Source organism: Bombyx mori, chromosome 13 (genome assembly GCF_030269925.1).
Source record: "Bombyx mori chromosome 13, ASM3026992v2".
NCBI lineage: Eukaryota > Metazoa > Arthropoda > Insecta > Lepidoptera > Bombycidae > Bombyx > Bombyx mori.
In genome coordinates this window covers 3,468,449-3,494,816 of record NC_085119.1, presented here as the reverse complement: position 1 = coordinate 3,494,816, position 26,368 = coordinate 3,468,449, and the positions used below count along the sequence as shown (strand labels likewise).

The 26,368-nt window shown below is 37.8% G+C and overlaps 1 protein-coding gene across 1 annotated transcript; it reads right to left on the bottom strand.

Moving 5' to 3' along the window:
• Positions 1-179: 179 nt before the first annotated feature.
• Positions 180-19,757, bottom strand: LOC101744370 (uncharacterized). Its single transcript, XM_004928055.5, has 12 exons — positions 17,298-19,757; positions 16,446-16,684; positions 15,636-15,859; positions 15,382-15,512; positions 14,712-14,893; positions 10,283-10,431; positions 8,032-8,200; positions 7,030-7,223; positions 4,056-4,176; positions 3,072-3,261; positions 2,445-2,587; positions 180-745 (listed from the first exon to the last, which is right to left on the bottom strand). The coding sequence occupies exons 1-12, from the start codon at positions 19,417-19,419 to the stop codon at positions 215-217; spliced, it is 4,395 nt and encodes a 1,464-aa protein (XP_004928112.3). The 5' UTR covers positions 19,420-19,757; the 3' UTR covers positions 180-214.
• Between the last annotated feature and the right edge of the window lie 6,611 nt (positions 19,758-26,368).

Sequence of the window (26,368 nt, the reverse complement as noted above, 5' to 3'; positions counted from 1 at the left end):
TCTTCGCTTACATTCTTCTAAATGCGCCCTAGTGTCCATTTCCACTAATAATCTAACAGGTTTAAAATTACACATAATTAAGTTTCCAAGTACCTCATTAAATTAAGCCATTAAACATAAAATATTATTATTTTTTAATTTAGCATATAATTTAATTTAGCAGTGAATAAAACGGAAAACACATTTCAAATTACGTTTAATTAAAACAAGAATGCTATCTTATGTTTCGAAAAAATTGAGCACCATCTTCATTGTTAGCTGTCCACTCCCATTCATCCAGTTCGTTGTCTTCTCTAGAATAAGGTCTTTCGTCATACTCCCTTTCCACCCAAGCCTCCTCTCCCCCTTGTTCTTCTTCAATAACATCTAATTCCTCATCAAAATGATGTTGATCTACTTCTCCTAATTCTTCGTTTTCTTCTTCCTCTACAATTTCATCTAGTTCTTCATTTTTATGTCTATGCATTTCATACTCGACTTCTTCTTCGGGTATTTCTTCTAACACTTCTCTGTGAGCTAGAAAGTGAGCTCTAGGTTTCTGTTTGATTTCTCGTTCTTCTTTTGATTTCGAATAAAGTTCTTTAGAATTCGTTTCATTTTTCTCTGTTTTTGGCCCATTTTGTAGATTATTTTCGAATTTGAATGAAAATTTTAGTAGCTTATGAAAAGATTGCATTGGAATTACTAGAGTTAGTGTCAGGATAATTGACGAAATCAGAATCGCTGCTATTTCCTGTAAATCGACCTGAGGAGAAAAGTACCCAAGATTATTATTCAAAAAAGTTACATTTCCATTTTGTTGTACGTTATCATATAATTGACATGTAAAACGAAAAGAGCACCCGAGAAGAAAAACCCAGTAAAACACCACCGCTAATTATTATAGTATGGGAGCAGTAGTCGTCAGGAATATGATACTACAACTAATCTACAAATCTAACATAATCTAGGATGGGAACTTCAACACAAGCATATCAGAAATATCCGAGAGAGTCAAGGTAGCATTGAATTCAATCAAAACTATCTTGACTGCTGTGGGCAAATTAGTAGATACAGCTATACCGTTACCGAAAGATACTGTTTTAGTATCCAGTATCTTACCGATGAATGCCAAGTAAATAGTAATATTTTAGAACAATGCCAAAGCAAAAGTTATAACCTTTTTGAGAAACTGTTAAACAATAATATAATTAGAAAAAACCTATAAATCTTCTATATATAGCCTTTTGGAAAATCTATTAGAAATAATGTAATTTTAAAAAACTCCTATAACTGATCTTTGAATTTCATCTTGACTCGATGATATTCATACAATGAATTACAATGACGTATTATAAATTAAACACTCGAGAGAACATAATTGACAACTTGAAGAAGATGACACGGAGAACCAAGTTTAACCACGTAAATCATAAAAAAAATGTTGTTTAAAATTTTAAAAACGTATTTTATTATACATGTTTTAAGTTCTTCAACTTTGATTTTGATGATGTTGACGTGACTGAAAAACAACCTCTAATGATTACGAATGTAAAAAGATGATATCTATTTACAAAGTACCGAAATTTCTCCAAATGTAATCTTTGTCCCATCACTCTTGGCCATATCTGTGGCATAACCAAGCCGTTAGTTAGTACTACGTTGAGGTTTAAATAATGAATATAAGGTTTGTACTATAAAATGGATGTTTGTATATGAGAATTATGCATATAAAGGAGTATAGAAAAGGTCTGCATATATTGAGTAAATTCTAAATATCTTCAGATTTATTCTAAATTTAAATGTCGTTTTGCATGTCTATTAAATATTAAAATAAGCTCTACTTCCGACTATATAGAGCCAAGAGGTCTTTATAATGATCTGCTACTTAACTGTATTTTTAAATCTACCAATTAACTGTTATTGAACGGGCTCCTCGCTTAGTTTTCAAAGGTTATTAGAGGTCATAGACAGTGCAGCTAAATTTTTCGAGGTATAAGGTCGAAGCGTCACAATCAATTGTATTTTTTTTTATGATTGAAAGATTACTGTTGGCCCGGAGGCCTTCCCAGTTTCACCAGGATAGGTGGGCGAGCAAAGGCTCAGCCAGAAGAGGTGGGATTTGCTAACAGCTGCCCGAGCGCCTCCAAAGGAGATCTAACAACTCAAGGGCAGCTGCTTCGCGAATGAATCTACTACCGTATCTGAATCGCGACCCGTTGAGAAGATCCGGCGAGAAACTCAGCGGGCTGGTGCATGGGTTAGGTTGCACATCGACCTCCTTGTCGAGTTCGACGAGTACGGTTACCGGGGAAAATTGTATTTAAGAACGACTGCTCAACCCCTCAAGCGGGAAATTACATATTTGATAAATTAATAGAAAAGTTCAGAATACTCATTCGTTCGTAGTGTTACTAAGTGTTATCATTCTTATCAAGTAATACTTGTTGCACAAATTCTCTTACCAGAGACATCAAAGTGAATTCACTTGAATTTCTGACAACGCCCAAGTTGGTCATAAAGATTATGAACTGACACAAATAGAGAGCGTAGGAGAGACGGCTGATTATAGCCAAAGGCCGGCAGCAGAGGAACTGAGATAGCAGACCTGAGAAAGTAAAAATAAAGTCTTCATTAACCTTCGGTGACAGATGAGTAGCACTGCCAATGTTGTTAGCAGAGTTACAAAAATTATTAAGTAAAAAAGACTGAAAACGTAGAGACAGTCTTACATGTTTCAAAAAGGTCCGACACCTTACTGTATGAATCCGGCTGCCTACGTGGAAACATGAGGTCGAAATCCGGAAAAAATATAAAAGCTATCTCACGCTTCAGATAACAGCATGTGACTATTTCAAAATCAATAGGCAGAGTGGTAGTTCTTACCCGTGTGAATTCACAACACATCCCACAGACTTTTACCGTAAAAGAACAACGTGTCCCAGTTTCATGAATAGGACAACTATACAATTATGACCACGACTCCTTGTCTTAAGCTGACCGTGATATTCACGTGAACTATATACCAGAGTAACTGATAGCAATGGCTGATTAATGTTACAAAAAAAATTAAACCACGTAAAGGGACCTACCATAGTTGCCATTATTAACTGCATAAATCAGCCAAGCTATAGCCATTGCGGATGCAATCGGCGCTAGTCCAGCATACTGAGCTGCGAATGATGCGCTGTAGCGGTAGCTGGTAGAGCCTGAGTCGATGCCTGCCCACCAGACCAAGGCCCAGAGCATACCACTGGTTAGCCAACCAAGTGTTAGGATTATCTGTAATATATTATTTATCAGGAAATATTTAACTAGAGTCATAATCTGAGAATAATCACGAATATTACAAATTGGAACAAAAAAATAATTTTATTTATTTTCTATACGGAAAGAGTTCACAGCCTGACCTACCGACCCACTGAGAAGATCCGGCGAGAAACTCTGGGCTGTATCTATGGGTTAGTTCGCTCGTCGTAATCGACGAGTTCGACGAGGACGGTGACCGGTTCGTGAGGGTCCTAAAATCACCGAGGGTGAATCAGGGGGATTCGACAAGTCATGTTTCAGGCGACGGCAGCCTTGCATTGCCCCGTCGGTCGGTCGGATTAATCAGTTTTTACAGTAGAGTACAGGCTGCTTCATTATTCAAACCGAAACGCATTACTGCTTCACGACAGAAATGGGCAGGGTGGTAGTGGTACCTAACACAGTTGACTCACAAGAAGTCCTACTACCACCATTTATACCTGTCTGTGGCATTCGAACACCGCCTTGAGAGGCTATTTCAGCGTTACCTTAACTAATAGGTTCGAATGCCACAGAACACCGGCATACTTGTCGTCAGGTTTGAGCCCCGTGAGCTCACCTACTAGTTAAGATGTTAAGGTTACGCTGAAACAGCCTCTCAATGCTGTTAGCTTAGGTAGCAAAAAAAAAATCAAGCTCAGACTTCAGATTCACATCTCAAAGCGGACGAGATTACGTTGAGCTATAGGCTCTAGCTAGTGTTGGTTGTCACAACAGTTAAAGCACCAAAACTCTTTACGTATCGGATATGGTACAAAATAATTTACCTTGCCGTGTCTCGTTGGTTTTGTCAAAGCCATGCCCAATGTGATTCCTATCAGGTATGCTGTAGATCGGTGCAATGTCGATGTATAGCTCAAACGAGCAGTCCTATACAGCTGGCTTACACTGCAACAGACATAGAGCTCAGTGGAATTAGAAAAGCCTATTAAATATTTTCACTATGTGATAATGTCTGTTGTACATTTCAATTGGATGTCTCTGCATGACAGTATTCACGTTATGATATCTATGAGCCCCAATGATCACTTAGAATCTGGTAAACCATCCGCTTCATCTAGTCGTCAAGAGAAAAAAGCGTCCGTATGAATGATATGAATATTAAGTGGATATGGTTCAAATTCAAAGAGTATCAAGAATTGTTAAAAATGAGACAACTTGCTCTCATGCCGACTGGATAATCATAAATTAGCAATGAAATCTCTCAGAGAAGTAATTGGTTTCTCTATGAAGGCTACAATGACAATTCGTATTTCACACATTTAAAATTTAATGTTTTAAATTTTTGTTTCATTCAAATTATAATAGTCAAAAAACAAATACAGGTTTTAAAATTAATTTAATTAAATTTTGAATAATTACTTAATTGAATTTAGTTGTTGTTATCTCGGATAAGAAAATACTAATTTTAAAAAAGAAGACACGGAACTTGAACTTTTAATCAAACCAGACATAATGACTAAAATTAAATACGCATACTATAATTTGTTATTATTTGAATAAGTAGACAATACGTCATCATAAATACGAATTTGAATTGTAGTTTGTAATATCGCTTTGTGCGTGGGACCCATCTAACTCACAATAATATTATCAATTTAATTGAATTCATTTTTATTATAAATAATTTGATAATTAACTTTCCAGAACCCATACGAAGCGAACATAATGCCTCCCCCTACTTTTAGACATCGGTCAAGCTATACAAAACGCTTGACCGCATCACGGCAGAAGAGTGATACTTAGCAATATGGGATCTCAACACTTCCTGCCACTGGTGGTAGGACGTCATGTGAGTCCGCACGGGTAGGTACCACCACCCTGCCTATTTCTGCCGGGAAGCAGTCATGCGTTTCGGTTTGAAGGGCAGGGCAGCCGTTGTAACTATACTTGAGACCTTAGAACTTATACCACAAGGTAGGTGGCGCATTTACGTCCTAGATGTCTATGGGCTCCAGTAACCACTTAACACCAGGTGGGCTGTGAGCTCATCCACCCATATAAGCAATAAAAAATTGTAACTACACAAATTAGAACTCATGTCTCAAGGTGGGTAGCGCATTAAGTTATAGATGTATATGGCTTCGGTAACCACTAGACTTAACACCAGGCAAGCTATGAGCTCTTCCACTTATCTAAAAAAAACCTCAAGCCAGGAATGTAGTAAAAGAAGCTTTTTTTTTATTGCCCTTGTAGGCAGACGAGCATACGGCCCACCTGATGGTGAGTGGTTACCGTCGCCCATGGACTTCAGCAATGCCAGGGGCAGAGCCAAGCCGCTGCCTACCGCTAGCCAAGTCGCTGCCTACCGCTAAAAAGCTAATTAAGAAGTGGTTCTTTTGACATTTTTATAACGACTGAGTTAGCCAATTCACGCACTTGGTGCGTATCGGCAGCCTGAGACACGTGACGAATTCGCAGTTATATTGCGTAGTTGCTACCCCACCCTTCTACCTGGAACTTGTTTGTTGCGCGACAGAAATAGATGGTACGACGGTACCTACTTATCTGGGCACAATATATATCCTACCATTAATAAATGTCGACTTTTAGCAATTATCCGGCTTAATACTCAAAAAAACGTAATGCCCGTTTTTCGAGAAATCACTTGTTCGCCCAGAATGCACTCGGTAAGAGATAGGATGATGCTAATAGGGCTTATTGGTCGACACTCGGCATGGACGTCACAAATATTACTATTATTATCCCCTTATAAATAAATATCCGGATATAATGTAAGATATTCCGACTTGATTATATTGATTGCAGTTAGTTAATAAAACGCTAGACCCGAATGATATATTATATTTTGCTAAGGGAAAAAAATATCAATGATTTGAAGGACTCAGATTTAAAAAAATCTATAATCAATTTAGCGACAGCATAAATTATACTTTTGGAGATTAGTTAGATTTGTTAATAGTTTGACTTTGCTTACTAAATATTTTTTCAACCTCTTAAATTTTAAATAACGACCTCATTTAAAAATATATTAATAGAAAAAAACTTGCTGAGACTTTTACGGACAATGGCTAGTCTCACAGTTATGGATCTTTAATCATGTGAAGTTTTTTTAGTGAATTAAAAAACGTCTATGATTTGGAGTTGGCTTTTTTCTCGCCAGCAAGAATAAAAATGGAAACAGCATACTAGCATACTTCATTTATGCAATTTACAGTAACGCAATCACATCAGATCACCCAGCCCTGTTGCTATCAACCGCTTTTTACAGCTCATTCGAATTGACGATTCATCTATAATAATCTATACTAATAATATTATAAAGAGGAAAGATTTGTTTGTTTATTTGTATTGAATAGACTCCAAAACTACTGAACCGATTTGAAAAATTATTTCACTGTTTGGAAGCTACACTATTCCCGAGCGACATAGGCTATAATCTTTTTTGAAAAAAAATAGGGATCCTTACTAAAACTCCAATAATGTAACTCAAAGTGTAAAAAAATTACCTAAAATATTCTTTACATCGCGTGCCCTGCGAAAACTATTGATGATAGGATAAAATAATGTACTACGACTTTGTAGAACACATTATTATTTACAAAAAGTGTCGGGACAGCATATATCTAACTATTATAGTTAAGCCGCAATAAGTGTTCTTTTATTTAAAAAAATAAAACAACGTCAAATATCGTTGTAATTTTTGTTAAAGACCCGAGCGAAACCGGAGTGGGCCGCTTGTTTTTCATCAAAGTCCCTTATTGTTAAAGTAAATCTTACCTAACACCGTGATAAGCCAACAGTGTAAGCCGATGATCGCGTACCGTGGAGTACCTCAAATACGCAGCCACGCCGTGCAGAACCGGCAGAAGGATCAAAGATAAACCTTTCTTCACTTGGATCGCCCAAACGACAATGCCTCCAAGTATAGTTAACTGCATGTCTAAGGCTAGCTGATGAGTTTGAGGTGCGCACTGAAATTAGTCAATAGAAATGTGATGAGTTTATCAAAAACAAAAAATACTGAAAGAACGGCTTAATATAGAAAAGAACTAAATAAAAAATTACAACAATCAATTTTCATATCGTCGATGTTAAGCAGTGGGTCGCGTTTCCGATCCGGTGGTAGATTCTGCGAAGCACGGCTCTTGCTAGGGTTCGTGTTAGCAATGTCGTCAGGTTTGAGCCCCGTGAGCTCAAATACTAGTTAAGGTCACGCTGATATAGCCTCTCAAGGCTCTTTCTTAGCTTAGGTAAGAAAAAAAGAAAAACAAAAAAGTCACATGATTTTCAGCTACCGGACAGCCTACCGTTGGCTATGAGCCGACTGACCGGCTTCCAGAAGCAAGCTCTGGGTATCAGTAATTCAAATTTTGAGAAATATATAAAGAGTATGGCTGTTTGATATTATTCTGCCTAACAAAGAAGTATTTTCAATTTAGCTCTTAAATTGTAGTGCATATAAGTGTTTCACCCAATTTAACTTTGATTCGATTACACAAGATAGGCCAATATATTCCCTTCTTTTCTTTTTGTTTTTTTATTGCCCTTGTAGGCAGACGAGCATACGGCCCACCTGATGGTGAGTGGTCACCGTCGCCCATGGACTTCAGCAATGCCAGGGGCAGAGCCAAGCCGCTGCCTACCGCTGTCATATATGAACTAATAACTAACACATCATTTCGTATGCTCCTCTTTGTACTAATAAAATGGAATTTCCCGTAGTTCAAGGTAAAAAAATACAAATATCTGAGTACACACACAATTCAATCAAAAAGTTACCATTTCTTCAAGACCGAAGTAGTTCTGTACGTAAAGCAAGTTCCACCACCATCCTTGCTGGCAAATCTCGGCGTTCTTCGTAACGAATGTACCCCACATTGGTCCCGACGATATGTTATCCCAGATGTAAGCGTAAAACAATACTACAGCCAGCAACGCTGGAGTCAATCTGGAAAGAATTATAGGCTGTTTATTTCTAGGAGTTCAGCTAGGGATTCGATAAACATCCCAACAACCCGTTGGATACTAAACAATCACTGGAGAATTACGAGAACCTTTATTCGGCAATAGAAACATAACTAGTGCTCGGTCAATGATCGAAATTCGACCATATCACTATCAACACAAGATCTAGATTAAATTTATGTGTTACATTTTCTCTTCTGTTTTGGTATTGACATTTAGAAATGTTTGTTTTCAAAAATGTATTGACAACACTAAAGCTGTCAATAATGAATACAAAGAAAAAGAAAAAAGAAATCACTTGACAAACAGACGAGACAATGGTATTTAATTACTTTTTTATTAACTTTTACTTCTTCTTATCTGTCTTCACCACGGAATAGATAAATAAGGTACCTTATTTATCTATTCCGTGGTCTTCACTAACTGTTGACCCATAAGTAATAAAACTTTCAAAAACTGCGATCTAGTCAAAAACAACACGATTGCGTAACATAAGCATAAGCGATTAAAACTTAATTAGATTTTTGCCTTACAACATACCATTACGAATCTGCATATTAATCAAATCACAGTAAATCTGATTAATCCCATCAATAAATTAAATTGAGGACGTCACTATTAAATGTCAATCGATTAAAAAGACTAGCGGTTAGCTTTGATAACATCAATCGAGACAATTTTTATGTCTATTTTTTTGCATGTAACATGTTTGTTTCTTGTACGTGTAAATGCATGTAAAGGGAATTTTAATAACTGATTTTCAGTTACCCCCGTGTGTGTCCCTTTGGTTCATTGCGGGAATGAAGGCTAGATACGTGTGTACTAGACTTAGAGCGTGGTATAAACTAGTATAAAAATAAGAAAAACAAAACAAAAATCAAATACAATGTTGAACACACACACAGTAATAACAACCTGTGGGCAGCCTACAACAAAACAACAAAGAAAAGAAAATAAAAAGCACGATAATACTATTACTGGCACTTGTAACATTATAATAAAATCCAAAAAAACATTATTCTACGAATCCTAAATCAATACAAACAAACGACTGACAGACAGAAAATAATTAAAAAATTCGCTGGTTTTCGTTCCTTTGTTTTATTTACTTCTTTCTATTTATGTTATTATTATTATTCAATGTACATACACACCGGACTACTGTTTTATTATATGTATATTGATTTTGGCGATGACCATAAATTAACGAACACCTGAATCTATTTTTAATATATATATTTTTATGTAAACTTTCTCGAATAAAAACCCTAATGTAATCTCCCATTATATTCTCGATTTAATTTTCTTGTTAAATTTATTTAGTCTCTCACATATTGATTACATCACTGTCTTTGAAGCATCCATTACTATCTTTCAATTGGTCCTGGTGCGCAATGTGAAATATATAATTGAAGTTTACAAGACATTCGGTAGTCTAAAAATTTCAAACCTTCGAGTATAATTTCACTCAACCTTTATTAATTGCAATTGCTTGTTGTTTCCGAGAAAACTACGAACAACGCTTTTACGGAAGTATTATGCAACTAGTTACTGTTCTGATCAAAGTGCTGCTCTTAAAATCAATTAAAAACTTCAAAACTTGCTTATCGAAGTAAAACAGATGAAAGAAAACTTTGAAAGCTAATAATTAATATTTTGATGTTTTGTTATGCTTAACATCAGAATGTATAGGTTAAAAAAGAAAGTAATAAAGGTATTTTATTTATCTTTAAAATCCTTAAAATTATGTATTGTCTTATCAGTGGCGTTCAATAACTACTAGAATTGTGAGACTCAATTTGTACTATGTTTTAGTTTTTCTTACGAAATTTGCATAGCGTTGGTGAGACGCCTTATGCATTTCTAACAAGATTTGTAATACTATTATATGTTTTACATTCTTTCATTATAACATTTGACATTCGCAGAACAATCAATGCAATATATTTAACCAATCGATTTCATCTTTCTCGAGTAAGCTGTACATTCGTATCACATATATCGGATTCGCTTTATGATTAGTTGGGCGTCTCTAATGATCGAACGATTCAGTGGGATAGTGTACCTGATATATCGGGAGAAGAGACGCTTCGGTGCCGCTGTTTCTGTGTCGATGCTCATGCGGTGAGCAGTCAGAGTTCCACTTAAAAGAAGAAAGCAATCCGTGAACATCCATCCGGCTCTGCACCACGACCACATTGGTGAACTTACTGTCTGAAAGCAGAATTTGAAGTTTAAGTTCCCCTTCGGGCTTTATTCAGGACTTTTTAAATTTTATTCCTCTAGTTTTATGTTAAGTTTGAAAACCGCTGTCCCGTACCTCATAATGAAAAGCTACTTTTCAAACTGGTCGGGTTATTCTGACAATTTCTCAATGATAATATATTATAACTAGAGGTCCCGCAGTAGTCGAAATTCGACTATAATTAATTGGCATTGTAAGTTTGTACACTATTATGATTGTGTTTTATACTTCTATAGTCACAAATTTCGCCAAGACTACACTATAAAAAATATTAACAAAGACAAACAATATTTAATCTATTTTCAATTTGACCGCAGACGTCAAGAACAAAAGTTTGACAATAAATAGTATGCATGCGTGTGTGCGTCAAATACATGGTATGTAGTGTGTGTAATGTTTTCTTTATTGATTTAATGTATCTTTTACGCATTATTTAAAAAAAATATTAGCATTGTGCACTTCTTCTCTATATTCTCTATAAGTGTGGAAAATTTCATACTCCTCCGTCCGCGCAATTTTCGTAAAAAGGGATACAAAGTTTTTACTTCACCTATTAATATATCGATAGTTTAAAGGTATAGTGATTTCTCACAGGTTGACGTAAAATATTTATTTACTTATTTTTTCATTGCTATTTCATTGATATTTGTGCTATAATCACAGCTTACCCATGTATACAGTAATATATAATTAAAATCACTTATATCATTTAATCTAATATCATTGTTGACGTCGAGAATGTCGATAAACACGTTATCACGGGTAAATTGGATTCTCTGGGTCTACGGTTCTCCTTGTGTTTTATAGCGTATGTCCCTTGTATGCCCTGAGGAATTGTTCAAGATGATCCCCCTAATCCTTTTTTACCACAGGATCTCCCGCCACCGAAGCTGATATTATTTGTATACTATCTGGAACCGCTGCGTACATCGACAGTCCGTTTCCAGAGATCTTTCATACCACATACCATTCGGCTTTGTGGTTAACTTCCCTGCACGTTTTTTTCCGGACACTATGACATGCATCTTTAAACCAGGCTTGCCGAGTATACTCAGTGGTAAGCAGCGACGGTAGCATTCACTATCAGATGGGCCATATTCTCAATTGCTTTTTTCTAGGTAGTAATAAAAGGCCGTGTCGAATAATTCACAATTTTCATGATTAGTAGGTAGAATGGTCTTTTTCTTCGTCGCTTTCTTTATTACTGAAGGTCGTGTCCCTGAAACTTGACCGTGGCCGTGGTGGAACGGTGCCATCTACTAAAAGAAGCGTTTGGTAGATGAGGCGTAAATACCCATTACTACGACGGAGCAGTGATTTGGAAATAACAGTAGTAAATAGAATAGATATAGATTAGATCCTCCTCCTCCTTGCGTCGTTCTCCTCATTACTGAGGGTCGTGACTCCCCCACTGCATCTATCTCTTATGTAATTGTACATGTTGTTCTCCGTCCGCTGCAATCCTTGGCCTCGTGAAGGGCATCGTGGAGCTTAATGTCCAGACAAGATCGGAATTGGTCCGACCATCTCGTGGGACTGCGTCCTCTGGGACGTTTGCCCTCTATCTTGCCCGTCAGCATCAGCTGCTCAAGATTGTGACCCTCCTTTCAAATAATGTGTCCAAAGAACTCCAATACTCTACGAATGCATATTGCATATGCAGAAATAGATAAAAAACATAGAGTTGGTCGGAACACCTACGCAGACATAATCATTACAGGAACCGTGAGCATTTGATAATACTATGAACGTAGTACCAGATGTTTTAGCAACGCTTTTCCTCTAATTATCAATCGATACAAAATGTACGAATTCAAACGCCTGACACAAATAACGAAGCAAAACGTTTTTCAGGAACTCAACCGAGAAATAATTTGTCGATCGAAGGTATTTAACGAATATTGAATGGGCTATTTCATACTATAGTAACCAGTACAAATAAAACATTATAATAATCTATGTAGAAGCTCTGTCTAGATCATTCTAATTATGAAAGAATTATTTATTGAAAAATACCGATTATTAAATGAAACTTATAATTTTGAGAATTGAATGCGATTACATGGGCAGCATGCGCTTGAGGCGGTCCGATTAAGGAAGTACAACTCGACCAAGCTAAGTTTGCACCTCGCTGGAATGCGGCGCCCCGCCCGCTTCGCCGCTCACCTTCCCGCGATCGCCCTGTCGCTCTCAAATATATTAAGTGTATAATCTATGGCGTCAGTACCGTTAGCATCTTTGTCGCCGACACGCGTCATACGAGTTTTCGTCTCCCTATCCGTTGCATTTTAAATTTTTTAACTGTTCTTGTTAAGTTTTATGTTGAAGTTTAGTTACATTATTGGACTATTTTTGTTAAGTTTTTGTTGAACTGTTGTTACAGAATGTTTAATGTTCATTTTCTTTTACTTCGACAGGATTGTTGTGGGAACAACATTTTAAATTAAAATTAAATAATAATTTAAAATGAAAGGAAAGGTGATACACAGTGAAGGGAGAAACATAATCCTTAAAAAAAGAAACAAAGGAAAATTTTAATGAGCAATTGGGATACAAATTTAAAAAGTGCAAGAACGCCCGGGTGGTCTTAATACAAAAACCCGATATCGCTATATTCTAATGTACCTATGTATAATATATTGTTAAAAACAATAAATGCAAAGTAAAATATAACAAACATTTATTTACATTTATAAAGTCATAGCGAATCCTTTTTTCAGACCATACCCAAGCGGCAGTGTGACGTAATCGATGCGAGGTGCAAACTTAGCTTGGTCGAGTTGTAGATATATTTTTTAAACTCTCGCAGAGCAACGCAAGACAAAGGACGCGGGAGGAATACAGCTTTAATGTTGTTTGCATAAATAGTAAGTAAATATCACCGAAGTCAGTCAGCAACAAAAGGAGGTTTATAATTACATTTATAATGATTTTCACCGTAAACGGTTAGACAATCTTACGTCTGACCTTATTTTAAATTGTTGCCATAATTAAAAATTGAATACTCCTGTCGAATGTGAAATCATAGACACGCGAATTTATTTTTAGATTGGGTCTCTTACATTTTTCCATTTTCCCTTCACATTCATACAATGAAAATATTACATTGACCTCTTAAAGCATTCCACTGATCCGTTTTCGAATACCTTAGCGATCAAATGAGTCAGTTTGGACGTCGCGCGTACAACAAAACGCCAAACTCACAAGTCGTGGCAACCGGCCAAAGATAACACCAGCTATCAGAGACAAAACAAATTTAACAATACAGAATTAACAAACAAAAATAGCCTTTGCTAATCTAGAAATAAGATCGTAGATCTCACAAATCTATCCTGAGATGTATTTGATTAAACATCGCTCTCGATTTCACTCAAGGATGCTATAAAATAGTCTTGGTTTGAGGCGTCTTTACGTTCAATGTCAGTCAGTTACTGAAATAAATTAAATACATTTTCATACTAAACACATTAGTAAGAGGTAAATAGATCGTTAAGAGTAATGACAGTGATGATGCCGTAAACACATTTTTTTTTGTAATCGTGGCTGCAATACATTCAAGTAACAGCTTTTTTTGTATCTTTAAAGAAAATATGTATATGATATTACCGGCTTTAGTACTCGTATTATTAATTGTAAAGTAAATTAAACCATATATATATTTTTATTGCTTAGATGGGTGGACGAGCTCACAGCCCACCTGATGTTAAGTAGTTACTGGAGCCCATAGACATCTACGACGTAAATGCGCCACCCACCTTGAGATATAAGTTCTAAGGTCTCAGTATAGTTACAACCGCCGCCCCACCCTTTAAACCGAAACGCTTTACTGCATCACGGCAGGAATACGCAGGGTGATGGTACCTACCCGCATGGACTCACAAGAGGTCCTACCACCAGTAAATTACGCAAATCATAATTTTGCGGGTTTCATTTTTATTACACGATGTTATTCCTTCACCGTAGAAGTCAATAGTGAACATTTGTTGAGTACGTATTTCATTAGAAAAACCGGTACCCGCCTGGGTTTCGAACACCGGGGCATCGCTCAACACGAATGCACCGGACGTCTTATCCTTTAGGCCACGATGACTTCTTTTTTTTCTTTCTTACCACCAGTAACCAGAAAGATTTAAATACATCCATCTTCGCATCACCCGATACGAATGCACCGGACCACTCAACTTTTAGGACACGACAACTGAAATATGCTAGAAAATTCCTCAACTTCATAAAGCTACAATTAACTTACTTCTGTAATCCTCAATCTATTTGTGTACGGCATATTAGCAACTGGGAAGAATTTATGCGCCACCAAAAGAGCTATGGTCGCGATGGCCCTCACTCCATGGATGCAAGGTATCTCGTCTGAGGTTCCAGAAGCTGTAAGCTTACTGACAGTTCTGTACAATGAAAATACAGTGAATATACCATCTGAAATCAAAGAAGAAAACTTTAATATTATACTGAGTGGCAATTATAAACGCTTAGTGAAGATTTGGGCTAAGCGTCTAGTGAAGCCCAGATGCCGTTGTCCGTCCTTAAACATTATCTCGATCATCCTAAAAGCATTGGATCACATTCCATATTAATGTTCATTGTGGGCATAGGCCGAAATGGGAAGGACGTTGGAATTAAAATACCCTTAGGATACTGATTAGATCCCTAACGATCCAGTAAGACAGAAAATAAAAAGGGCGCATTATGATGCATAGCTACCACTATCAACCCTATTGCTGCAACGAAGCATGCGTTTTAGTTTAAAGTATGGGACAGCAGCTGTATGATAAAATTAGGGATACCACCAAATATCAGTTTCAGTGAGTTCTATCAACTTGTCTTCACAAATAGAGCAGCATTTAAGTAATATTAGGGTAAAAGTTTAATACGAAAACCAAAAGCTGTATGTTCAGTAAGCCAACCTTTTGTTTGACTTCTTTCTTTATTTCCTTTATTGTTGCCTTCACCAACGCCCTCATCTGCTGGGAGTCTCGCGAGAAAGTCTTGTACTGTTCCCACAATAACTAACAGAATGATGACACCGTAAAATACTCTGTAATGCATCAATGATTTCATAATTTAATGAAATAAATAATAATAATAAATTAGATATTGTAAAATCGTACATTCTGATTATTACTTAAATTAAATATAAAAAACATAAAAAGGAACTCACAAAGTAGCAAGTACTGGCGGTTCCAACCAACGTTGCCATAAATCAGAAGAGGGCTCAACATGGCAGTCTTCTTCCTCAACTTTAACTCGTATTGCAAATCCACTGGTTTTCTGATAGTGTTTAATGGCATCGCGAAACACCAGTTCAACATCCCCGGGATCGCAGGCTGAAGGTACACAGATACCCCAGCTCAGCGTCGAAAAACGCGGCACAAAGTGACCTGGCTGAACAAAGTATTGTACCGATTTGTATTCTATGTAAATAGGTAATATTGAAAGAGGTAATATTGAAGTCTATTTTGTTACCATGCAGACGCATTTATAGCGCACGTGGTGTTAGATCTGATAGAATCCATAGACATTAGAACGTGAATGCCGCTACCCACCATGAGGTCGAAGTCTCAATTGGATTGTATAAATCTCCTACTCTTCAAATTTAAACCCATACTTTATCTTCTATATCATTAATATTATGGCATTGAAATGGACCCCTTATGATTACTATCCCACGAAGTGGACCAACAACTTGCTAAAGGTGCTAAAACTCGCTGGGTATAGGTTAAGCAAGACCTGTCATCATGGCGAACCTTGGGGGAGTCTGTTGTCGAGCCGTGGACATCTGTGGGCTGATGATGGTGGTAAAGGAGCCTCATAAACCTACACCAGAAACACAAGTCCACTGACATTCTCAAATTCCTCACTCAGAACACGATGAACTCGATATCCAAACGGTCAATCCGTGGATTGCTAAAATATTCGTTTCATTTGCAAAGCTGAAATGCTTTAAATCCGCTTAAATTACAAAACTCACATCATCAATCCGGCCTCTGATCAGGTTTTTGGCTTGCGCCAAATGCACCGGCGTCTCCAGCTCGGGATGTTCAGCCTTAACGTCCAAATGAACCAAGCAATACTTTCCCTGCACCTTGACGACGGACCCGGTATCCAACTGTACACGAGCTCTACTGCTGAGGCACTGATCGAAATCACCGAGTTGGATGCCATTACCTTGGAGGATTCCCGCGGGGATCTTAGCTGTGGCATCCAGCACTGAAATATTAATGTTATCATGACACGAATGTGCTATAGGGAAACATTAACACGCTTTAAGCCATAATAAACTGCAAAATATACCTAATACAATTCCCTGGAGTTCCTATGACCTAAAATCGTGTTACATATCATGTGTAATTTATTTGCCTAAAAATTGCATTAAATATTATGTTCTACTTCATGTGTAGAGTTTTTTTTTTTTATGTAGATAAACTGAAAGCAAGTTTAGATTCAGTTGAACTAATGCTAAGTAACTACCATAGCCTCTGGTTAATGCAATATCAATGAAATTTTAATCTATCAGACAGCGACGCATTATGGATTTTCTGCAGAAATAGGCTTTTGGAAATAGAATCATAGACATTGTTACACAAACCAACCAAGTTGAAAAGTTGAAAATTTACTATTTTACTCATTTTGTTTCAAAAGAATTTTACATGTTATTTAAATATATTCAAAATATACACGTCAAAATATTCTTTTGAAACTACCGTTTGATATTTTTTTTAACATCTAGTAAGCGTTCTTGGAATTCTAAGTGTCAACAGAATTAACGACTGTATGAATCAGTAAATTATAAGAAAGTTGACAATAAATAAAAGTAACTCACTATTCAGAGCCCATAATTTAGTGCCACGTAGTTGCCTTAATACAATCTGACCGTGACGTCTGCATTCTGGATTGTGAATGCGCGAAAAATTCGGTGCAAATGTCGGAAAAAACGTATAAAAATCGTCGAATTCGCTTTTCAATAAATTTCTTCTTTGTAATGCATCGTTCATTTGTTTTAAATGACTTCCACTTTTAACTTCTTTGCCGTCTACCAATTTCTCAGTTGATTCTCTACTATTTTTAATATATTGCTTTTCAGTACATTTTTTACTTCGCTCTACTTTAAATTCTTTCATAGTCTCTAATAGCTTGTATTCATCTCCTAGAGTTTCTTGCTTTTTCGAGTCTTCTTTTGTTTTCTTCTCAAAATTTCTGCCACCACTATCATTCTCATCTTTTAACTCGCGAGAAATTAATACTTTTGAAGTTGCTTGTTCCACTGACTTATGACTGATTGATTCTGCAGCTTTTTCACTTTTATCTTTTGTTTCTTTCTTTAAGTCTTTTTTTATTTCCTGCGGAATGGTTTTAGTTTTCATGTTTTCAGAGCGTTTTTCTGTCTTAATAGATGTATCTGTAGTTTTTATTTTTACTTCTGCTTTATCATCAAGATTCGACTTGGATTTTATTGATATTTTAGAAACAGATGGCGAAGATTTTGCTTTACTTTCTGCTTTTTGCGCTTCCGCATTTTTTTCATTGAAATCTTTTTTTGGTGGTGGTGACTCTATGTCATCTTTTTCTTTACTGTTATCTGTTAAAAAGAATGTTAGCGGTGACCAGAATGTTGACGTTTGAAAATCTTCTGATTCTTCAGAAGGCGCTAATAATTGATCCTTTGATTGTTTTTCTTTATTCGGTTCTTGGTCCTCTTTACTAGAAGATAAAGCCAATTCTTTAATTTTCGATTGTTTTGTGCTTTGCTTGGTACTTTTAACATCAGTTTTTATTGAATCTGTTTTTGATGGCTGATCTTTTTTACTTTTCTCATCTATTGCTTTTTTGGCTTGGGTGTCACTAACTTTATTTCGCTTACTCTCGGTTGAGTCGAATTTTTCTGGAATATTCGAATCTTTAATCTTTGACCGAGCATTATTTTTATCTTTTTCAAAGTTCTCATTTGAACGAAGATCAACATCATGTTTTGCTAAATGCTGTTTTGCATTCTTTGTATTTGAATCTGTAGTATTTTTAGTTAATGTGTCATCGTCCTTCATTTTCTCGGTTGCTTTGAGGCTTGGTTTGTCTTTTGTTTTCAATCCACTATTTCTTTCTCCATCTTCTTTACTGTGAATTTCTTCATTAGATTGGGCCTTTAGCAAACTTTTCTCTTTGTGACTAACATTAATTTTTTCTTCGTTTTTTGCTTCTGTATTTTTCGTTTGTTTCCTACTAAATTTTGATAATCTATCATCAATATTTTCATCACTATCTTCATCTTCATCGTCATGAAAATCAAAACGTTTCTCTAATTTGTTCTTAGTTTCACTAATTTTAAAAGTAGCTGTTGAATAAGATTTTGGTAAGTCTGTTTTCTTTTTCACATTAATAATTGTAGCTCGTGGTATTTTAGGAGTTATCGGATGCTTTCTGATCATTTCATCATCGTCATCGTCATCATCACTATAACTGTCACCATATTCATCATCATCATTATCATCATCATCATTAACTTCATCGTCTTCATTATCATAATCGTCGCTGAACAAACTCCAACTATTTTTATCACCAGCTTTTGTTTTCAAATCGACAGAGTGCGCCTTCACTCGTTCATTCTTAAAAGCTGGCCTTATCTTCGAAACATCCAAGTCATCGTCGTCATCTTTATCACTCTTTGTCACATATTTATGAGTAATATGAGGTTCAAGAGGCTTTTTGTTGGTTTGCTCCAGTTTTTCACGAACATCATTCTTTGTTTCCACGTTCGGTCGTTTATCACTATCGATTCGAACGCTATTCAATTTATGACCTACCTTCGCTTCACAATCATCACAATGTTCTTTTTTCGCACTATCATGAGAAACTTTGGGCAGGTCGCGAATACGGAATGCGGTTATCACTGTGGCTAGGATAGGGAGGCAGATTAAAATTAGAGTTAGCGTCCATAAGTGTCGCGACATGACCGACGGAACTAAATCACGGCGCCATTATACCCGTACTGAAAGCTATAACGGGTTCAGTTTCGTTCGCGTATTCGCAACTCATTCAGACGTTCCCATTGATATTTCGCGGTCTAGGTTATGGGTTCGTTTTAAAACGCTCAGGGAAGATGTGTGTTGCGAGGTTAACTGTGGCGTACTGGCATTCGAGCACAGCTGATGGCAAGAATCCAAGTTCGTTTTAAAAATAGTGTGCTCTTAAGGCGATTGTCCGGCGCGCGCGTCCATTCGACGGCTCCAACTGATTTGTTGATTAATTAATTGATAAATTTGTAACAGACAATAGCTGTAGAGTTAATGGGGAAGCGTGAAAATGATAAATGGAGTAATTGTTTATTAATGATAAGTACTTCTTTTGTTTGTTTGAGTTTGATGGTCTAGTAACGCTGACATCCGACGAGAATTGTCATTCTCTCATATGTACATGTATGTGTAGTTTAGAAAAACATTAACCCAGAAGATCATAAATTTCAATATTTTTTTTTAATTTTGTAACAAGGTGTCATCCTTTGTTAACATCCTTTAAGAGCAATTAAAATAGTTGGCAGTAATTGAGTGTAGAAGAGCATTTCATTTTCATTGTACACGCATTCAAATCCCAAATAATTGATGTCTTAAAACAAAGAGACTTTTTGTTCTATGATACCGACCGAGAATCGAACCCAAGCTCAACTATTAGATCAACTAGGCGAACAATCCATATTTATCTTATATATTTCTATTAAATTTTACACTTACCTATTTATTTATGTTCCATATTTGTATAAAAGCGACTCTTATCGTATACCACACACGACACCTCCGAAGCTGTACGATGAAAACAGATTTCAAGTAAATCCTACGCCGAAAGATCATATCATCTACTTCACATTCACAATAAAAATACGTATTTTGAACCTTGGAGTCAGGTATCTGCCACGAAGTAATCTCGAGCTCCGTTTTGGGGGCTACGACAGAAACTTAACTGGTGGTAGGACCTCTTGTGAGTCCGCGCGGGTAGGTACCACCACCCTGCCTATTTCTGCCGTGAAGCAGTAATGCGTTTCGGTTTGAAAGGTGGGGCAGCCGTTGTAACTATACTGAGACCTTATAACTTATATCTCAAGGTGGATGGCGCATTTACATTGTAGATGTCTATGGGCTCCAGTAACCACTTAACACCAGGTGGGCTGTGAGCTCGTCCACCCATATAAGCAATAAAAAATAAAAAATACCAAATTACAATTAAGACTTCCACTCTCTTAAAGATTGTAGCAGGATTCACGTTGCGATATCTCTGATTTTGGCCAGTTAGAACGAGGCTGCAGTATAAAGGATTTACATTAAATTTCCTTGATTCCTATTTCTCACATTATAAAAACATTATGAGAACATATAATGAAGGGATGATGATAAAATCGTGGTTTCAAGGCTAGCCACACGAACGGCGCCACATAGCCGTATCTCCTCATTAAAACCGAACATACTATTATTATCAAGTAAAATAGATCCTCCGGTCTTAGCGATATACGATATATTTAAACCAATAATTGTTGTCTACATAAATAGGCAAAGATAAGTACCATTTTATGTTTCTCCTACCCCCGGTAACCCTACTCGTCGAATTCGGCAAAGAGTTCGACGTGCAACCTAACCCATGCATCATCCCGCTGACTTTCTCGACGGATCTTCTCAGCGGGTCGCAATTCCGATCCGGTACTAGATTCATTCGCGAAGCAATTGCTCTTGAGTTGTTAGATCTCCTTGAGAGGCGCTCGGGCAGCTGTTAGCAAATCCCACCCCTCCTGGCTGAGCCTCTACTCGCCCACCTGTCCTGGTGAAACTGGAAAGGTATATGGACCACCAGTAATCCATCATTCATAAAAAAAATGTTTCTCCTCCACAACGGCTAGTTCATTACCAAACTACGCATATTTTTCAAAGTTTAATTTAGTATTTTCTTCGGTCTACTTCAGTTATAAATATAATTAAAACCATTTTTACGATTTAAGCTTGCGTTTAAAATTGTATTTATATTATTATTTCTGACGTTTAGAATACTTTACAGTTTTCGTGGTTGTTAATAATCGATTTTAATTGTACTATGTATTTATTGTACAATATAAATTGCATTCTTACTACTTACAAAAAACTTGAAAAATTAAAATAAAAATATCTTATCATAAATTGATGAAAAACGGTTGTTGTTTAAAAAAAAAGGTTAATAAAAGTGAATAAAGCTATTATATACAAGATGTTACAAAACTACCCGTAAAGCTGAAAGGAGGTTAAATGGGGCCTTATAACGAGTCCATTCACAATATTTAAGAACCGTAGTAGCGGCGTATAACATACCCAAAAAAAATAAAAATATATTATTATTTTCACTGATGTGCAAACCCTATTTCAGGAAAATTATAGAGTAGACTACGCAGAATGTACCTACATTTGTACCTAATTCGCGGAAGAAAATATTTTTGACAAGTACGACAAATACTTGAGTATTATGACATTTTTGTATGTATTAAGGTAGCAAACATTTATGAATGAAAAATAAAAAAAACTACTAAAATAGACAATTATTAGGTAAAATAGGTACGTAAGCCTTTCTGTTAAATAATCTGGTTCCCTGACATGACAGCTTGGTAGGGTTGAAAAAATTTTTGTCTACGATAATTGATTATATTTTTTACGGAGTATTTTGTAACACGTTGTATAGTTATATACTTTTATAGCTGTACCCGTCCGCTACGCTGGGCATTTAAAATTTAAATTATTATTTCTCACCCCCACAAAGATTCTCATCATTAACGCCCCCGCAACTGGTGTAGGGAGTCCAACACTCATATAAATATTAGCCTATCCATTAAGTACATGTATTTTCTACATGGATACCAAGTTTCAAGTCAATCGGATGCATGGTTCAGTAGTTATAACGGAACATCCGTAGAAACCACTGTAGATTTATATAGGTATATTAGTATAGATACACTTCGATGCACCGGTGTTCGAATCCCGCAGGCGGGTACCAATTTTTCTAATGAAATACGTACTCAACAAATGTTCACGATTGACTTCCACGGTGAAGGAATAACATCGTGTAATAAAAATCAAACCTGCAAAAATCATAATTTGCGTAATTACTGGTGGTAGGACCTCTTGTGAGTCCGCACGGGTAGGTACCACCGCCCCGCTTATTTCTGCCGTGAAGCAGTAATGCGTTTCGGTTTGAAGGGTGGGGCAGCCGTTGTGACTATTCTGAGACCTTAGAACTTATATCTCAAGGTGTGTGGTGCATTTACGTTGTAGATGTCTATGGGCTCCAGTAACCACTTAGCACCAGGTGGGCTGTGAGCTCGTCCACACATCTAAGCAATAAAAAATAAAATAAAATACTTCTGTTACATTAGTCGCCTACTGCCAAATCGCCGAGACCGCCATACGCTTGCAACGCCTTGCCATGATCAAACGATGTCGACACGATCAAGCCACGATCAAAGACACATTGTATTGTAATTCGTCAATTGTTTCGTTACTGACAATATGTACCATCGAATGTTGGCCCAGACCTTTCATAGAAGGTTTATGTTGACAAATATGTATATCGAAGATTGAAAAGCTATTTGTTTCAAACGACATTTCTGCAACTCTAGAGGAGGAGAGCCACATAAAGTTTAAAATTTGGAATAAATATCATAACGAATAAAACTTCTTCAGCTATACGAATGGATTAAGCTTAATTGAAGTTCAATTAAAAACATCGAACTGTTGATGCTAATACCAAATATAATCTATACTAATATATAAATCTACAGTTGTTTTTACGGATGTTCCGTTATAACTACTGAACCATGCATCCGATCGACTTGAAACTTGGTATCCATGTAGAAAATACATGTACTTCATGGATAGGCTAATATTTATATGAGTGTTGGACTCCCTCATGATAATGAAAATAAATAAAAATGTTAATTTTAATAGCCCAGCGAAGCGGGCGAGTACGGCTAGTAATAATATAATAATAAATTATTTATTTCTGTCTTAAAGGTATGGTAAAAATACAAATAGAAATTAACCTTATAATTTATTTTGTAATCCTTTGAAAGAGCTGAAGTCTGTACTAGGTTCAAAGACCTGTATTACTGATCTCCAGGCTCAGTAATACAAATAAAACACATCTTTAATAATAATTACAAAGAAAAAATATATCGCGTATTAAGCGAAATGTCGCTTAAACCAAATAGTCGCTCACCCCTCGATATGTAACGTTGATTGACTAATAACAATTTCCGTTTTACATACTTTACTGGTAGTAGGACGTCTTGTGAGTCCACACGGGTAGGTACCACCACCCCGCCTATTTCTGTCGTGAAGCAGTAATGCGTTTCGGTTTGAAGGCTGGGGCAGCCGTTGTAACTACACTGAGACCTTAAAACTTATATCTCAAGGTGGGTGGCGTATTTACGTTGTAGATGTCTATGGGCTCCAGTAACCACTTAACGCCAGGTGGGCTGTGAGCTCGTCCACCCAACTCCTCCTCCTCCTCCTTGCGTCGGTTTCCTCATTACTGAGGGTCGTGGTCATGGCCATGAAACAGTTTAAATGTTTCTCTGTCCATGACTCTCTTGGGATGTAATTATGGTGGGTTCCCACGTCCTTCCACATCAGTATTTCGAAGGGATTTAGTCCTTCACGGCAACTGGTCCCGCTCCGGGTCTCTGGTTGGATCCAGGGGCTGGGTTATTTCCCGCCGCCCAGTGCTCGGCGTTGACGTTTTACGTTTTCCTACCACCCAACTAAGCAAATAAAAAAAAACTAAGAATGAATCTGTTCTAAGGAAACTAAAATAATCTTTTACAAGACTCTTTTATAAGTGGATAAAGGACTTGTAATAGCTTAGCAAATACCTACCGTGGAGAGAAACTATCACTCCAGAGTCGGGGTACATAGCGAAAATGTTATCTGGAAATTTTTAGACAAAGCGGAGCTGCTGGCCGATGCACTGCAAGAGCAGTGCACCACCAGCACTCAACACGCGGACCCCGAACACACCGAGTTAGTTGACAGGGAGGTCGAGCGCAGAACTTCCCTGCCGCCCTCGGACGCGTTACCCCCCATTACCACTGACGAAGTTAGAGACGCGATCCACAACCTTCAACCTAGGAAGGCACCCGGCTCCGACGGCATCCGCAACCGCGCGCTAAAACTTTTGCCAGTCCAACTGATAGCAATGTTGGCTACAATTTTAAATGCCGCTATGACGCACTGCATCTTTCCCGCGGTGTGGAAAGAAGCGGACGTTATCGGTATATATAAGCCGGGCAAACCGACAAACGAAACTTCTAGTTACCGTCCGATTAGTCTCCTCCCGACGATAGGAAAAATTTACGAACGGCTCCTTAGGAAAAGCCTCTGGGATTTTGTTACCGCGAGCAAAATTCTCATAGACGAACAGTTTGGATTCCGCTCTAAGCACTCGTGCGTACAACAAGTGCACCGCCTCACGGAGCACATCCTGATAGGACTAAATAGGCGTAAACAAATCCCGACCGGCGCCCTCTTCTTCGACATCGCGAAAGCGTTCGACAAAGTCTGGCACAACGGTTTAATTTACAAACTGTACAACATGGGAGTGCCAGACAGACTCGTGCTCATCATACGAGACTTCTTGTCGAACCGTTCGTTTCGATATCGAGTAGAGGGAACTCGTTCTCGTCCCCGTCAACTGACTGCCGGAGTCCCGCAAGGCTCCGCGCTCTCCCCGTTATTATTTAGTTTGTATATCAATGATATACCCCGGTCTCCGGAGACCCATCTAGCGCTCTTCGCCGATGACACGGCTATCTACTACTCGTGTAGGAAGATGTCGCTGCTTCATCGGCGACTCCAGATCGCAGTAGCCACCATGGGACAGTGGTTCCGGAAGTGGCGAATTGACATCAACCCCACGAAAAGCGCAGCGGTGCTCTTCAAAAGGGGTCGCCCTCCGAACATCACTTCGAGCATCCCACTCCGTAGTAGGCGCGCAAACACCTCCGCCGTTAGTCCCATCACTCTCTTTGGCCAGCCCATACCGTTGGTCACGAAGGTCAAATATCTAGGCGTCACCCTCGACAGAGGGATGACATTCCGTCCCCATATAAAAACGGTACGCGACCGCGCCGCGTTTATACTAGGACGACTCTATCCAATGCTTTGTAGTCGAAGCAAACTGTCCCTCCGCAATAAGGTAACTCTCTACAAAACTTGTATACGCCCCGTCATGACGTATGCAAGCGTAGTGTTCGCTCACGCAGCCCGCACCCACTTGAAATCCCTTCAGGTTATTCAATCCCGATTCTGCAGGATAGCCGTCGGAGCGCCTCGGAGCCGTGGATCTCCACGATGACCTGGAGCTCGATTCAGTTAGTAAGTATCTGCAGTCGGCATCGCTGCGCCATTTTGAGAAGGCGGCACGACATGAGAACCCTCTCATCGTAGCCGCTGGAAATTACATACCCGACCCAGTAGACCGAATGGTAAACCGTCGACGTCGCCCAAAGCACGTCATTACGGATCCTCCTGATCCATTAACGGTGCTTTTAGGCACCACAAGCACCGGTCACCGTCCTCGTCGAACCCGTCGCTTGCGACGAAGGGCTCGACGAGCGAACTAACCCATAGACACAGCCCACTGAGTTTCTTGCCGGATCTTCTCAGAGGGTCGCGTTTCCGATCCGGTGGTAGATTCTGCGAAGCACTGCTCTTGCTAGGGTCAGTGTTAGCAACACTCCGGTTGAGCCCCGCGAGCTCACCTACAAACGTTAGGGCGAAGCTGAAATAGCCTCTCAAGGCTATCAGCATAGGTAGGATAAAAAAAAAAAAAAAAAAAAAAAAGAAATTTTTAAACGTTTGCAAGGGTTTGATTTATTTAGACGAAAACGCGCCTTCA

Excerpts from the sequence above, each read along its gene's own strand:
- LOC101744370 (XM_004928055.5), bottom strand. The coding sequence starts at position 19,419 with ATGTCGCGACACTTATGGACGCTAACTCTAATTTTAATCTGCCTCCCT. Across the intron at positions 15,513-15,635 it reads CCGCCAGTACTTGCTACTTT|AGTATTTTACGGTGTCATCA; the intron begins GTGAGTTCCTTT and ends GATGCATTACAG. Across the intron at positions 3,262-4,055 it reads AACCAACGAGACACGGCAAG|ATAATCCTAACACTTGGTTG; the intron begins GTAAATTATTTT and ends AATATATTACAG.